The 15,980-nt window shown below is 38.9% G+C and overlaps 1 protein-coding gene across 5 annotated transcripts in view; it reads right to left on the bottom strand.

The window, feature by feature from the left end:
• The window catches only part of GABARAPL1 (GABA type A receptor associated protein like 1), a 60,681-nt gene that overhangs the window by 27,061 nt on the left and 17,640 nt on the right, over positions 1-15,980 (bottom strand). Inside the window, exon 5 of one of the 5 annotated variants that reach the window (XM_007114035.4) lies at positions 2,022-2,223. The exons of 2 other annotated variants lie outside the window; for them this stretch is intronic. In XM_007114035.4, the coding sequence (XP_007114097.2) occupies positions 2,166-2,223 (58 nt within the window). In that variant the 3' untranslated portion in view covers positions 2,022-2,165. Of the gene's footprint in view, positions 1-2,021; positions 2,224-8,176; positions 8,238-15,429; positions 15,470-15,980 lie in introns of those variants that run through there. 2 more of the 5 variants (XM_028491007.2, XM_028491008.2) reach the window with 2 other exon arrangements.

Raw genomic sequence — 15,980 nt, 5'->3', positions numbered from 1 at the left:
TTGCATAGCAAAGGAAACTATAAACAAGACAAAAAGACAACCCTCAGAATGGGAGAAAATATTTGCAAATGAATCAGTGGACAAAGGATTAATCTCCAGAATATATAAACAGCTCATGCAGCTCAATATTAAATCAAACAACCTAATCAAAAAATGGGCAGAAGCCCTAAATGACATTTCTCCAAAGAAGACGTACAAGAGGCCAAGAGGCACATGAAAAGATTCTCAGCATCACTGATTATTAGAGAAATGCAAATCAAAACCACAATGAGGTATCACCTCACACCAGTCAGAATGACCATCATCAAAAAATCAACAAACAGTAAATGCTGGAGAGGGTGTGGAGAAAATGGAACCCTCTTGCACTGTTGGTGGGAATGTAAATTGATACAGCCACTTTGGAGAACAGTATGGAGGTTCCTTATAAAACTAAAAATAGAACTACCATATGGCCCAGCAATCCCACTAGTGGGCATATACCCTGAGAAAAACATAATTCAAAAAGATACATGTCCCAATTTTCATTTCAGCACTATTTACAATAGCCAGGACATGGAAGCAACTTAATGTCCATCGACAGATGAGTGGATAAAGAAGTGGTACATATATACGATGGAATATTACTCAGCCATAAACAGGTACAACATTGGTCATTTGTAGTGATGTGGATGAAACTAGAGTCTGTTATACAGAGTGAAGTAAGTCAGAAAGAGAAAAAAAATATCGTATATTAACGCATATATGTGAAATCTAGAAAAATGGTACAGATGAACCTATTTGCAGGGCAGGAATAGAGATGCAGATGTAGAGAATGGACATGTGAACACAGTGGGGGAAGGGGAGTGTGGGATGAATGGGGAGATTAGGTTTGACATAAATACACTACCGTGTGTAAAATAGATAGCTAGTGGGCACCTGCTGTATAGAACAGGGAGCTCAGCTCGGTGCTCTGTGGTGACCTAGATGGGTGGGATGGTGGGGAAGGAGGGGACATATGTATACATATAGCTGTTTCACTTCATTTTACAGCAGAAACTAACACAACATTGTAAAGCAATTATACTCCAGTTTAAAAAAAAGTAGCACTCTCAGTTCTTTTCCCACGGGTATTCAATGAATCCATTATAAAATTATACTAAAAAGAGCCCAATCCTTTAGGTTAGCCCTAAATGAAAATACTAAATGCTAAATGAAATAGTGAATACTAAATTTCGCAAACTTTGAAATCCTTATTTGAAGAGTAGATGGCATAAAAACCAGTTAGTATGTTCTTTATTTCCAGTCTATATTCTCTGTTTTGTAAATGTTGATTACTGTTTTACAAACTTTAAATCATAAGTATAGCAAGTTATGGTTATATATAAAAATCCATTTTAGGTTCTGACACTTCAGAATATTTTAACCTTACATTTTCTCTGATTGTACTTTCATTTAGTCGACATCGTTAATTTTGTAATTCTGAAATAGAGTAAATGGTCATAATAAAGTGACCTATTAAAGCCATTCACAATCTTAATTTTATAGTACGGCTTGAAGATTTTCAGACAGATTTTAAGTGCAATATACAAGGTACAGGGGCTTCCCTGGTGGCGCAGTGGTTGAGAATCCGCCTGCCGTTGCAGGGGACACGGGTTCGTGCCCAGGTCGGGGAGGATCCCGCGTGCCGCGGAGCGGCTGGGCCCGTGAGCCATGGCCGCTGAATATATATATATATATATATATATATATATATAAGACACAAAAGAAAGAAATACTTCTGTACCAGTTGAGGATCACTCAGTTTTACCACCTAGTACAGATAAGTATCACCCTTTCTTATCGAATCAATTTTATGGATTATAGTTAATTGAACACGACACTTACAAAATAAGAAGTGTTATGCAAGTTCACGTACCTGACACACACTGAGGCCAAACTGAAACTTCGGAATTTGGAGCAGAGACAGGTTTATTGCAAGGCCACGCAAGCAGACGAGGTGGCTCCTGCCCTAAAAACCCTCGAGCTCCCCGAAGGGTTTCGGCAAAGCATTTTTAAAAGCCAGGTGCGGGGCGGGGGATGGGTACGTGGTCAGATCGTGCACAGTTCTCTGATTGGCTGATGATGAGGTAACAGGTGGTGTCGCCGGGGTTAACTTCATCAGTCCTTAGGCTCCAGGAGGCCTGGGGCTACGTGCTCATGGTCACCAAGTAGTTAACATCTTCCATTTGGTGGGGGGTTTCACATCTGCAAAACAACTCAGGAAATTTGCATCAAATACTATTATCTAGGTACTCAGAGAGGAGCTAAAGCAGAGGACATGGGGGAAGGCCTGTCCCAGGTTGGCCCCATAGGGTCCTGCTTCATTACAGAAGCTTCTGTTAGATTATTATATTGATTTGAGGATTTTGTGCTTGTGGATGAATTTTTCCCAATATATAATTGATCCCTTGGAATTAATACTATTTCCATATATTTACTTTGATGGATTTCTTCCTTCAGGGAGAACTGCTCCATTTTTTTTTTTTTTTTTTTTTTTTTGTGGTATGCGGGCCTCTCACTGTTGTGGCCTCTCCCGTTGCGGAGCACAGGCTCCGGACGCGCAGGCTCAGTGGCCATGGCCCACGGGCCCAGCCGCTCCGCGGCATGTGGGATCCTCCCGGAACGGGGCACGAACCCGCGTCCCCTGCATCGGCAGGCGGACTCTCAACCACTGCGCCACCAGGGAAGCCCAGAACTGCTCCATTTTGCTGCAGTTTATTTGTATCTGAGAAGTCAAGATTTCATAATCTTAAACGGCCTTGGGTCTGTGAGAGACAGTCTCTGACTCAACAGTACTCTTACCTTCAGAATTTGGCAGGAGAGCTGTTCCTAACATACGAGTTCGGGGATGCAGGGTAATCACCTACTGTCTGATCAATCAGTCTAAGCAATGAAGTACAGAAAAAGTACAGGTCTCTAAATGATCTTGAGGTTGTGGATGACGGTGGGTTTTGTTTTCAAAATAAAGGCCATGACACATGTCAAGGAAAATGGTCCTGCTGTGGAAAAAACTGTTACTATTTTTCAAAAGAAGAGAAATGTTGGAGTGAGAGTAAGAAGTCATGCCAAGACCTGGGTTCTAATCTCATTAAGACTGATGACCAAAAGGAGCAGGTATGTTTACTAAACCTGAGTACGTGCTTTAAGAGAAGTTCATATGTGTTAGGATGATTGTGTAGGCTTTCTTCCAATATTATTTGGCCAATTTCGTTTGAAGCCCTTGTACGGATAGGTGTAGATTTACCTGCAGAGGAGGGGACATAGGTGTAACAGAGACCTGGAAGAATCATTTTTGAAACCAAGAGAAATAGCTTTTCTGTGGGTGTTGGGGCCATGGAATGATTTTCAGTCTTTTGATTATGTGTGTTGCATCTTGACATTTTAGTATACATCAGACCGTTCAGTATTTAGCCTCTTGGGGCTAATTCGGGGCAAAAGAAAAACTACCTTCTATGATATGAGCAATCTAAAAGAGACAACATCTCGGGCTTCTCTGGTGGCGCAGTGGTTGCGCGTCCGCCTGCCGGTGCAGGGGGACCGGGTTCGCGTCATTTTTGAAACCAAGAGAAATAGCTTTTCTGTGGGTGTTGGGGCCATGGAATGATTTTCAGTCTTTTGATTATGTGTGTTGCATCTTGACATTTTAGTATACATCAGACCGTTCAGTATTTAGCCTCTTGGGGCTAATTCGGGGCAAAAGAAAAACTACCTTCTATGATATGAGCAATCTAAAAGAGACAACATCTCGGGCTTCTCTGGTGGCGCAGTGGTTGCGCGTCCGCCTGCCGATGCAGGGGAACCGGGTTCGCGCCCCGGTCCGGGAGGATCCCACATGCCGCGGAGCGGCTGGGCCCGTGAGCCACGGCCGCTGGGCCTGCGCATCCGGAGCCTGTGCCCCGCAACGGGAGGGGCCACAACGGAGGGAGGCCCGCGTACCACAGAAAAAAAAAAAAAAAAAGAGAGACAACATCTCATTGTATTGAATTCTATTCTTCCACCATCAGTATTTGGGAGGGATCACATTTCTAAGGAAGGATGAGTTTTTCACTTTCATGACCATGGAAAATATAGAATGAAAAATAAACAGAATGAATTTAGCTGGAACGATTCTTCAAAAATGATTTTTGTTTTACTCATAATCCTGAATGACAGAGGAAGCTTCCCTTTCCTGGAAGAGAAAATCTAGATCACATTTGCCATCACTTATAAGGTTTGGGAACATAAAGCCAATCTAACAGATATTGTAGATTTCCTTCTAATGATTCAATTTAGGCCCTGAGCTTCATTTACGATATTTAGTCCCAGCAATGTTATTTCTATTAGTGTCTTATAAAGCATGGGTTAAAGCCCTATGTTTTCTTGTTTATAAAATTTATATTATCAAAATAATATGAATGAGTCATTCTTTACTATAAAAACCTGAATGAACTAAGTAGTAGAATATGAAGTCAAAGAAATACAAATATCCAGGTACAGATTACAAGTTCCTGATCAATTTAAACCTCAGTTGTGATCAATCAGTTCCTAAATGATATGAATTTTATTTTACTCTCAGGAGTTTAACTTTATTTTAATCCACATTTTTCTTGTAATTTCCAGTTCTGTTCTCTTCAGTTTTATTCCTGCCATTGAAGTTTCTGGACTTAGAGCTTCAATGAATCTGCTTACTCCTGTTATCCCTGTATTTCCATGAACTCTTTTAGTTCCTTTGAAGTTTCTGAAAACTTTTGACATTGTTTAGAGTGAAAGCCATGATTCATACTCTGTTACCTCATTTGATCATAACCTTGCTGTCAGTATCTAAAACTGTACACTCTACACTCTGCAAACTCTGGGACAGACTTTGTCCTGAGACAGCATTACTCTCACAATAATGGTTTAAGATTTTTCAGTCTTTTGCTGCATTACAGAGCATAAGAATGTAATTAGAGCAGTGATTGAAATCCACTGATATTTGAAAACAGAGATTGGCTTTTATACATTTATGTATACATCTAACAACTAGCATTGAATTTTAGTGCTTTTTCAGAGACCTAGAAACAATAAAGTATATTTTTGATGTGCCTCTATAATACCCATACATTTTTCCTAGGCATTAAAAATAAACTATTAGGGCTTCCCTGGTGGCGCAGTGGTTGAGAGTCCGCCTGCTGATGCAGGGGACACGGGTTCGTGCCCCAGTCCGGGAAGATCCCACATGCCGTGGAGCGGCTAGGTCCGTGAGCCATGGCCGCTGAACCTGTGCGTCTGGAGCCTGTGCTCCGCAACGGGAGAGGCCACAACAGTGAGAGGCCCGCGTACTACAAAATAAATAAATAAATAAAATAAACTATTATAATATTCCTCTTACACAATTTAATTATGGTGTAAAAATATTGATGTGTGTGTGTGTGTGTGTGTGTGTATGTGTGAGAGAGAGACTGAGACAGAGACACTGCTTTTAAGAAAGAGAATTTATTGCTTCACATTTGCATCCATACAAAACTAATTGACGTGAGTAAGATATACCAATTGGAATAATGATTACAGATAATTAACAATATTTTATATTAAAGGTGCTTCAGACACTGCACGAATTATTTTAGTGCACAAAATCTCCAAAACAGGTAGTATGATTCCCATTTTATAGACAAGGAAAATGCTTAAGAAAGTTGATTTGCTTAAGTTTACATTCAAGTAAATGGGATGACTTGTTTTAAAACTTGTAGGTATAGTTTCTTCATTTTCACTGCTGCATAATATTCCATAGTACACATATACTCTACCCATAGTCTAGATGATGGGAATTTGAGGTGTTTCCAGCTTTTGTTGTTATGAATTGTCCTTCATTAAACATTCTTAAGCATGTCTCTTTGCAAGATTTTTCCATGTGTCCTATATTTTCTTTATCATAAATCACCCTAGGAGTGGAATCATTGGGTAATTGGGTATGTAAAAGTTCAATTTTATATAATAATTCCAAATTATTTTTCATTATAATTTTAGCAACAGTTTTATTTGTTTTGTTTTGTTTTCGCTGCATGTGGGATCTTAGTTCCCTGACCAGGGATTGAACCCATGTACCCTGCAGGGGAAGCATGGAGTCCTAACCACTGGACCACTGGGGAAGTCCCTAGCAACAGTTTTAAAGATACCTTTGCTCTCTACCATCCCACAAACTTGGTGTTGTTATTCTTATTTTTTGCCAATTGAATAGCTGTCAATATATCTTTGTAGTTTTGACTTGCATTTCCCTGATCTCTAGTGAGCTTGTCCCTTCTCCACATTTACTGGCTACATGTTTTATTTATTTGAAATATAAGTTCTTCATTTTTGCCCATTTTTTTCTTATTGCATAGTTTCGTTTTCTTACAGATTTATAGGGATATTTTATTTGTTCTTCAAACTAAATCACTACAGATATCTGCAGATTTCAGGCTTGTCTTTTTATGTTTTTTCAGGTATCTTTTGATGAAGAGAAGTTTTATGTTTAGAGCAGTCATCCTTACCTATGTATTCTGTTATACATGGTGATTTTTTTTTTAAAGTCCATCACGTCCCTTCCTTTATATCTTTCATCCAGCCATGAAGAATCGAGTGATTCGTTCATGAGGCCTTTCCACTTTCGTTTCTTCTCTTCACAATGAAGAAATTAGTGCCTGCTCTATTTATCATAGGGGCATTTGAAGACAAATATACCCAGTATTTTATGAGAATTTCCTGTAGCAAAGTGTTATTGTTGATATTATGAATAATGCTAGTGATTCTGATTTTCCCACGGACCTTCATTCAGTCAAAAATAAAATACAATCATTGGGTTGGCTTAGAGAGAAGAGGAGCTAATCATCCCTGGATGTGGCTGGATGGCACTAATGCTTCTAAGCATCTGTAAGTTTTTATTTTATAGTCTCCCTCCTCCCTTTCATTCTCAGTACCTGATCCATAGATTACAGGTCAAGAACAGGAAATGATCCTTGGGGACTTAGGGAACATCTTTAATTCCAGTTGATCTCACTCCTCAGACTGGCAACCAAATGCAAATCTCAGGCCCCAAATAATCAGACCAAAAGAGCGTTATTTCTTCCTGCATTCTTTGGCAGTAGGAACGAATGATAATAAACCAAATATGCCAAGTAACTTATATAGCATATTAGAGGGTGATAAATGCTATGGAGTGATATGCAGCCCAACACATTTTGCTCTATCACAAAATACCTTTTTGTGTGTGGAGGTAAAAAGAAGAGATTTCAAGGTTCTTGGTCAGCAATTGTAAGAATAGTTGTCAGTAATTTTCATGGGGTATATCTGGAATTCAGTTTTAGATAGAGGGTGGATAAATATATTAAACATTTAGTTATCCACAGGATGTCACATGGGCATTTTGGTACATGCTTATCAAGTTCAAGTGAGAGGTCTGTTCATGCATCAGTGCAGAGACAGTGTTAGTACTATGAGGCTGGAAGTGGTCATCAGGAAATCTAAGGTCACACACACACACACACACACCACACACACACATAAGTAAGTGCATGTAAAAACTAATGAGGGAATGAGGTCAGAAAGATGGCTGGGTAGGAAATTCCAGGCCCTAATTTCCCCCATGGAACCACTGAATAAACAACTACACATGAACCAAAATAGCCTTTGAGGATTCTAGATACCAGTTAAGGAACTGCAGCAACCAATGTGTAACCTGAAAAAGCTTCATTCATAATGACAGGAGATTTCATGGCCTTTGTTTCACCTCCTCTCTAGTGCAGCACAGAATGGTTAGAAGGAAACTGACAAATTCCTGGATTCTCCCTTGAGACAGAAGGAAAAACATGGCACTTGCTTGTAAAGTCCTAGTTTGTCTGGAGGCTGCGGCAGGAACTGGTTTTCATCTCACTTGTCTCAGAGCAATGATGAGAATTGCACACAGTTTGGACACCTGGCTGGTATAATAGTGGCAGGCATTGTGGTGCTTTAGAGCTACAGGAGCTCTGCAAAGCCACGAGCTCGCTCCTGGGGACAAGTGATTATGGCAGCAGAATGCTATAGAAATCCAAGGCAACTGAGAAGATGGAGTGGTAAAACTCTTAGGGAAATTAAGACATTTAAAAAGCAGCCACATATATAGGAAACTAGAATAAAAACACACAGACAGAACCAGAAAAGACACATTACCAGAAAAGGTTGAGAGAACTCTGGTGCTTTATGTCTGACTAATTAGTGAAGGTTTTCCTTTGAACGAAGCTAGTCTGTAAATACAGGGAGAGGTGATTGTTTTTTCATGGCTCAAATCTCAGTAATAGTTCACAAGGCATACAAAGAAACAGGGAATCATGGTCCACTCAAAAGAACAAAACAAAAAATTCAGAGACTAAGTTAAAGAAAGGTAGGCCTCTGATTACTTGCAAGAAATGTAAGAAAACTAAAAAAAAAAATGATGCTCAGTGAGCTAAAGGAGAATAGTGACACATATCTAAAACTAAACAAGATCAAGGAAAGGGCTTATGAACAAAATGAGATTATCAATAAACATACAGAAATCATAAAAGTAACAAATTCTAGAGCTTATAAATATAATAACTGAATTTAAAAATGAACAAGAGGAATCAATAACAGAGTTAATTATATAGAAGAAAGAATCCTTGAACTTAAAGACAAGTCATTTGAAAGAGTTAAGTCTGAGGCAGAAAAAAAATAAGGAAAAGTGAACAGAGCCTAAAGAATTTATGGAACACCATCAGTGAGACCAACACATAGATTATGAGAGTCCGAGAAAGAGAAGATAGAGAAAAAGGGACAGAAAGTTTAATTGAAAAAATAATGGCCAAAAAATTCCCAAATTTAAGGAAAGAAATAAATATAAGATACAAGTAGCTCAACAAAATCCAAGTAAAATAATCCAAAAAGATCCACACCAAGACATGTTATAATCAAGCTGTCTAAAGTCAAAGATAATCTTGGAAGCAACAAGAGAAAAGTGATTAATCAGATAAATACAAGGGAACCTCTGTAAGATTATCAGTAGATTTCTGATTAAAAAAAAAACAAATAACAAAATGATAATAGTACGTTCTTCCCTATCAGCTCTTACTTTAAATGTAAATGGATTATACTCCCCAGTGACATTATGTTGATTGCCTGAATGGATGAAAAAAATAGGATTGAAATATATGCTGTCTACAAGACTCACTTTAGATCTAAGGACATGCATATGTTGAAAATGAAGAGATGGAAAAAATATTCCATGCAAATAGTAACCAAAAGAGAGCAAGGATGTTTATACTAATAGCAGAAAAAATAGATTTTAAATCAAACACTATACAAGAGACAAAGAAGGACACTATACAATGATAAAGGAGTCAATTCACTGATTGATATATGTGATTCACAATTATAAATATATCAGAGCTACTATAGGTAAGCAAACATTTACAAAATTGAAGAGAGACATAGATCCACAATAATAACAGAAGACTTCATTACCCCACTTTCAATAATGGATAGAGCAACCAGACAGAAGATCAACAGGGAATAGAAGATTCAAACAACACTATAGATCAATTGCACCTAACAGGCATGGAAAGAATCTGCTACCCAACAAGAGCAGAATACTGTTTTCTCAAGTGCACATGGAACTTTCTCCAGGACAGAACACAGAATCTCAAGGGACCCATAGAGTCAAAACAATCTTGAAAAAGAAAAACAAAATTGGAGGTCTTCCACTTTCTTATTTCAAAACTTATCACAAAGTTACAATAATCAAAACAGTTTGGTACTGGCATAGAGACAGACATATAAGGCCAGTGGAATAGAATAGAGAGCCCAGAAATAAATTCTTGCATATACTGTCAAATGATTTTCAACAAAAATGTCAAGACCTTTATAAAATGGGAAAATGACAGTCTCTTCAACAAGAGTTGCTGGGAAAACTGGATATTCACCTGCAAAAGAATGAAATTTGACCTTTTTCTTACATCACATAAAAAATTAACTCAAGGGCTTCCCTGGTGGCGCAGTGGTTGAGAATCTGCCTGCCCATGCAGGGGACATGGGTTCGAGCCCTGGTCTGGGAAGATCCCACATGCTGTGGAGCAACTAGGCCCGTGAGCCACAACTACTGAGGCTGCACGTCTGGAGCTTGTGCTCCACAGCAAGAGAGGCTGCGACAGTGAGAGGCCTGCGCACCGCGATGAAGAGTGGCCCCCCGCTCGTCACAACTAGAGAAAGCCCACGCACAGAAACGAAGACCCCACACAGCCAAAAATAAATAAATAAATAAATAAAATTAAAAAAAAAAATTAACTCAAAATGGACCAGAGACCTAAATGTAAGACATAATGTTATAAAAATCTTAGGAGAAAACATAGGGGAAAATATTCATGACGCTGGATTTGGCAGTGATTTACTGGATATGACACCAAGGCTGTTAATTGGTGAGAGGGCAATTGACATGTGATGGATGAAGTGATGGATGAGGTTGGAGAGATAAGCAGAGGACTACTGTATATATATATAATCTCTTTAGATTTGAACACTATAAACAAATTTAGGTGTGTATTTTGTGGCTGCAGAGGTTTTTTTAATCTTTTATTTTGTCTTCTTCTTTCTTTTTTAAGGCAATACTTTTTATCCTTATTTGAAAGCTTAGTCTCCTAAACAAACTAGGAGTAGAGCACGTTTGGAAAAAGATGCTCAAAAGTGATCGTTTCCCTTTCCTTTTCCTGCCTCATCCGCCTTTACCACCTCCGCATGAGGAAGCTCTTCATTAATTGGTAACATTGAGGCAATGAGACCAAAGTCAGTTCTGAGAGACATTTAAAGGAATTGATAACTAAGGGACTTCCCTGGCGGCCCAGTGGTTAAGATTCCGTGCTTCCAATGCATGGGGTGCAGGTTTGATCCCTGATGGGGGAACTAAGATCCCACATGCTGCACGGTGTGGCCAAAAAATTAAAAAGAAAATTAAAAAAGGAATTGATAATTGATACCTGCTTTTGGGATTGTGGTGATGGCCTATCAACAAAACTTCACTTTTTATAGAGGCAAATACTCTGAGATATAAAAACTGAGATAAAGCATAAGCATTTTGCTTTTTCCCCCCTTATAAATCTTTACTTGGTCTTCCCTCTACAAAATGAATGAGGGAACAAATCTATGTTATAGATGTTGTATTTCTTACAAATTGAAGATTTGTAGCAACCCTGCATTGAGCAGGCCTATCGCACCATTTTTCCAACAATATTTGCTCACTTCATGTCTCGGTGTCACATTCTGGTAATTCTCACAGTATTTCAAACTTTCTCCTTATTATTATATTTGTGATCGTGATCTGTGAATAGTGATCTTTGATGTTACTATTGCAAAGATTACAAGTCGCTGAAGGCTCAGGTGAGGGGTAGCATTTTTTACCAATAAATTAAAGTATTTACATTGTTTTAGACAAAATACTATTCCACACTTAATAGACTACCGTAAAGTGCAAACATAACTTTTATATGTACTGGGAAACCAAAAAATTTGTGACACTTTATTGCAATATTCACTTTATTGCTGTGGTTTGGAACGAACCTGTGATATCTCTGGGGTATGCCTGTAATTGCATGCCTGGATGTGCATCCCTGTTAATCTTTTGAACAGAGGCATATCCATGTGTCTGAGATAAGAGTGTTAGTATTTATTTAGATTTTGAAGGAGACACTAGAAAGAATAACAATTTAAAATGTGTAATGAATCTCCCTACTTCGGGAGGTATTAAAAAGTTGACAATCAATGAACAAGATGATCTCATATCTCCATCTAGTCCTAAGATTCTGTGCTCTGTGTTTACAGAACGGTGATGCACTCTTTTATTAGTGATAAATGGGAAAATGATCATTGCTGCCAGTGGCAATTCAAGCTAATTAAATGGATCTGGCCCGCCACCTTGTGGCCAGGAGTGCAATAACGTAATTGTTTCCGGGCTTGGGGGCTGTCTGGCAAGTTGACTCATCAGCCTTTCACTCAGGTCAAAACAGCATCAGAGTCATTGCGGATGGAAGACGGTTGGCTTGTTTTCCTAAAAGTGTGAGAGAAGCCTCTTTCTAGAGCTTCCACTCATCTGTAGCAGAAATCTAGTTCATTTCATGGGATTGTCTTAGATTCTGCTGCACTGCAAGGATTAATGGAGAAAGAAATACAGATCTGGCAAGAATTATTCTAGGGCTGTCACTTACTAGGAAAATGAAGCAAATTCAGAAGAAAAGCTACAATTTCCAGAACTGGTACCAATGAGCTTGTTAGACAAAAAGCATCCAATTGAGTTGTTCAGAACCCTGGCTGCAGAGATCCCTTGAGGGGTTTGTAAAAAGTAAAGATGCCGAGACCCTCCCCTATGTCCCGATACTGAAGAGGGGCCCCTGGTTGGTATCAGCAGTTTTTAAAAACGCACTACGGATGCCAATGCAACCGGGATTGGAAACACCATGTACCTTAAACCCACTCAGTGGGATGGTTGGTAATTTTTTTTTTTTTTTAATTTATTTTGGGCTGTGTTGGGTCTTCGTTTCTGTGCAAGGGCTTTCTCTAGTTGTGGCAAGCGGGGGGCCACTCTTCATCGCGGTGCGCGGGCTTCTCACTATCGCGGCTTCTCTTGTTGCGGAGCCCAGGCTCCAGACGCGCAGGCTCAGTAGTTGTGGCTCACGGGCCTAGTTGCTCCGAGGCATGTGGGATCTTCCCAGACCAGGGCTGGAACCCATGTCCCCTGCATTGGCATGCAGATTCTCAACCACTGCGCCACCAGGGAAGCCCCGGTTGGTAATTTTAATTGAATGTGGTTATAAAAACCCAAGTTATTTTGTTCAAGAATAAACAAACAAACCCCCCTACATAACAGCAGTCATATGCAGATGATAACACACCAACGTTATCCAAAGTTTTAAAATAATTAGATTAAAAGAAACCCAAAATTTTTCTTGACTAGGCCCCAATAAATCTGTTCTATATCTATATATATGTATCCATCCCTAATGGTAGTCTCCTAGTTTTCATTCCTTTTTAAGCCTAGATACATTTTATTGTGGACCTTATTGTGAATTTCTCTCAGTGTTTGGCAAGAATAAATTCTACCTAGTGGTTCTAAAGATTCCATCTGTATACGGAAAACCTTGCTTAAAACGTAGTTTCCTGTATTTACCTCTCAGAAATTCACATGACTAAGTTTGAAGGAGTGATTAGAAACCTCCCATATTTAGCCACCAATCCAGACGAATCAGATGCTGGTAATTTCAGGCATCTCACAGAAATATTGCTTAGTCATATCACACAACTTGCTGATTCACTGAGGGTGTGGGGTGTGTTTTAGATAAGGAATGTTCAAATATTCTCTACTACAGTGACTTTCAAAGTGTGATCCTAGCATCAGTATCACCTGGGAACATCTTAGAAATTCACATTCCAGCCCCACTCTACACCTCTGGAATCAGAAACTCTAGGAGTGGGGGCTCCCAAAAATACTTTAACCAGCCCTCTAGGTGATTCTGATGCAATCTTCAATTTGAGAAGCCTCCTTGATGGCTTTTTGATGTAACTTCTCCTTGTTCTTAGAATTTTTTCCTCCCTCTCCTAACACATTTTCAGGAAGGAAGCATGCCCCATGCCTATATATCAATATAAGGGAAAGTGCATGGGATTTGAAATTACAAGACTTGGATCCCAGCTCTCTCAATTACTGGGGGTAAAACCATGCATAAGTGCTTTCACCCTCTGAGCATATTTCCTCACTAAAAACTAGAAAGGGAACATTTATCCAGGATAAAGAGTCACAACTATGCTTGAAGCTTTATCTCATTTAATCAACACCTACTGCTACAGTTGGCATTACTACTAATTCATAGATGAGGAAACAGAGAAGGGTGGCCATGCTTGTCTAACCCTGATCCATTGGACACAAACCTTTTGACAGTGTTTTCTCATCTGCAAAATGTGGATAATGACTCCAAGAGTGTGTTGTAAGGATTAAATAAGACAATGGAGTTGGAAAGGATTTGGAAAAGGTAAACGTATGTTTTATGTATTATCTTAGCAGTTTGGTGGGTTGTGTGGAATCAACACGCCCAAATCTTCAGCTAAGGGAAACCAACAGCTAAAAAATGTAAAGGAGAAACCAGAGGTTCCTTCCAGGTGGCTCCGTGATTTGATAACTTAGAGTTCTCCTTGTCTCAGGCTTCCTAGGTGATCTGGGGTGGAGCCAGGTGCAGCTCTGCTGGTCAAAGGGCAAGAACAGAGGCCTTGCCCATCAAGGAACACAGAGAGACATCTTTTCCTTTTCTTTCTTTCTATTTTTTTTTTTTTTTCAGTTTTTATTGGAGTCTAGTTGATTTACGATGTTGTGTTAGTTTCATGTGTACAGCAAAGTGAATCAGTTATACATATACATGTATCCACTCTTTAGAGAGATACCTTTTCTGTTTTTTGCCCTGAAGGATGGGCTTAAGCCATCAATACTTACAGAGACCAGTTTTCAATTTTCAGAAGAGCCTTGCTAATGAGAACCCTGTAACTATTTTGAGGAGCTTAAAAAAAAAAGCCATCTCTGCCTGCTGCCCTCTCAGCTGAATATCCTGCCACAGCCTGAAGCAGACGGCTTGGGCCACCAGCCCTGCCTGCTGGGACCACGGCAGCTGTGTCCATCAGGACTGCAGCAGGAGGGGCCACTTCCCAGCAAGAAATGCCTGCAGGTGTGTCTCACTAGAAAAAGCCAAGCGTCTTCTTCAGTGTTCTCGGAGGAACCATAGCTCAACACAGACCCCTGCCTACAGGGAATGCTACATTTTTTTTTCTTTCTTTTTTCTCCTATTGAATGTTCCCTGATATACTTCTCTTGCCAAATAAATGGATTTCTAATTGTATGTTTCAAGTAGAAGACAAATGAGTAAAAGCTGAAGATAGAACCGTGGTTAGTAGTTTGACTGTTCATGTTTGAGGAACAACTTACGAGGAATAAGAGAGAATGAGGTAGGTACTTATATCTTGTAAAAAACATCTCTAATTCTATTGGCTCTGTTTCTCTGGAGAACCTTAACTAATATAGTGAGACAAGTATTCAGATAAATCTGTGGAAAGTCTTGAGGTTATAAAAATCCTGGTGAGTTTGAGGATCTGAGAGAGCCACTAAAGCTACAGCATAAACAGCAAAGGGCAGAGCTGGTTACAGAAGCAAGGAGCAAACAGTGAGGAAGTAACTTACCAATTTATGTTCTCTTCTAGTTGACTTTGAAGGTTTAATTTTGCTTCCAAGGATGCCTCTGCTAGCTAATTTTGAGATTTGTATTTAATATGCATGATATGGAAAATGCCCCATCTGCTTTAGTCTCTCTTGCTGTATTGTACTGTATGGTAGTTTTAGATTCAATAAAAATGTACTAAGAACTTGCACTGGGACATAAAGATGAACTGAACGTAATCCAGGTCTTAAGGAACTCAAGACAATAAAGGAGAGAAACACCTAAAGGAAAAGTTACAGTATTTTAGGATTAACACCACTCTAGTAGAACTATGTACAAAACTATGAGAGGCAGGTATTATTCTAATTTACTGATGAGGAAATTGAAAGTCGTAAAGTTAACCTTATAAAAGTAACTGGTATATTTATACAGAGCTACAAGTAGAGCAGGAAAATCTCATCTTTATTTTGGATGGCCATGTACCTGTCTAAGAAATCTATTACTATGGGAGAAGAGGAAAATGGATGCTGGGGAGGGAATAACAAGCCGTCTCTGCTGCATCTTTTCTTTTTTTTTTTTTAAAACGCAATTAACAATCTAAAGATATTTTTTATATTTATCATGTAAACATACACAATATATAACTATGCAAAGAGATGATAAAATTAAAGCTATTAACTTTAGGTCTAAAATACAACTGTCAACATATTAGATTTTAAAATTGTGTTTGAGTGTATATATGTCTAGTGGAATTTGTCATCTTTTTTTTTTTTTTTTTTTTTTTTTTTTTTT

Source organism: Physeter macrocephalus, chromosome 6, assembly GCF_002837175.3.
Source record: "Physeter macrocephalus isolate SW-GA chromosome 6, ASM283717v5, whole genome shotgun sequence".
NCBI classification, from domain to species: Eukaryota; Metazoa; Chordata; class Mammalia; order Artiodactyla; family Physeteridae; genus Physeter; species Physeter macrocephalus.
Note: the sequence above shows the minus strand (reverse complement) of the source record. Positions and strands in the feature narration are given on the sequence as shown.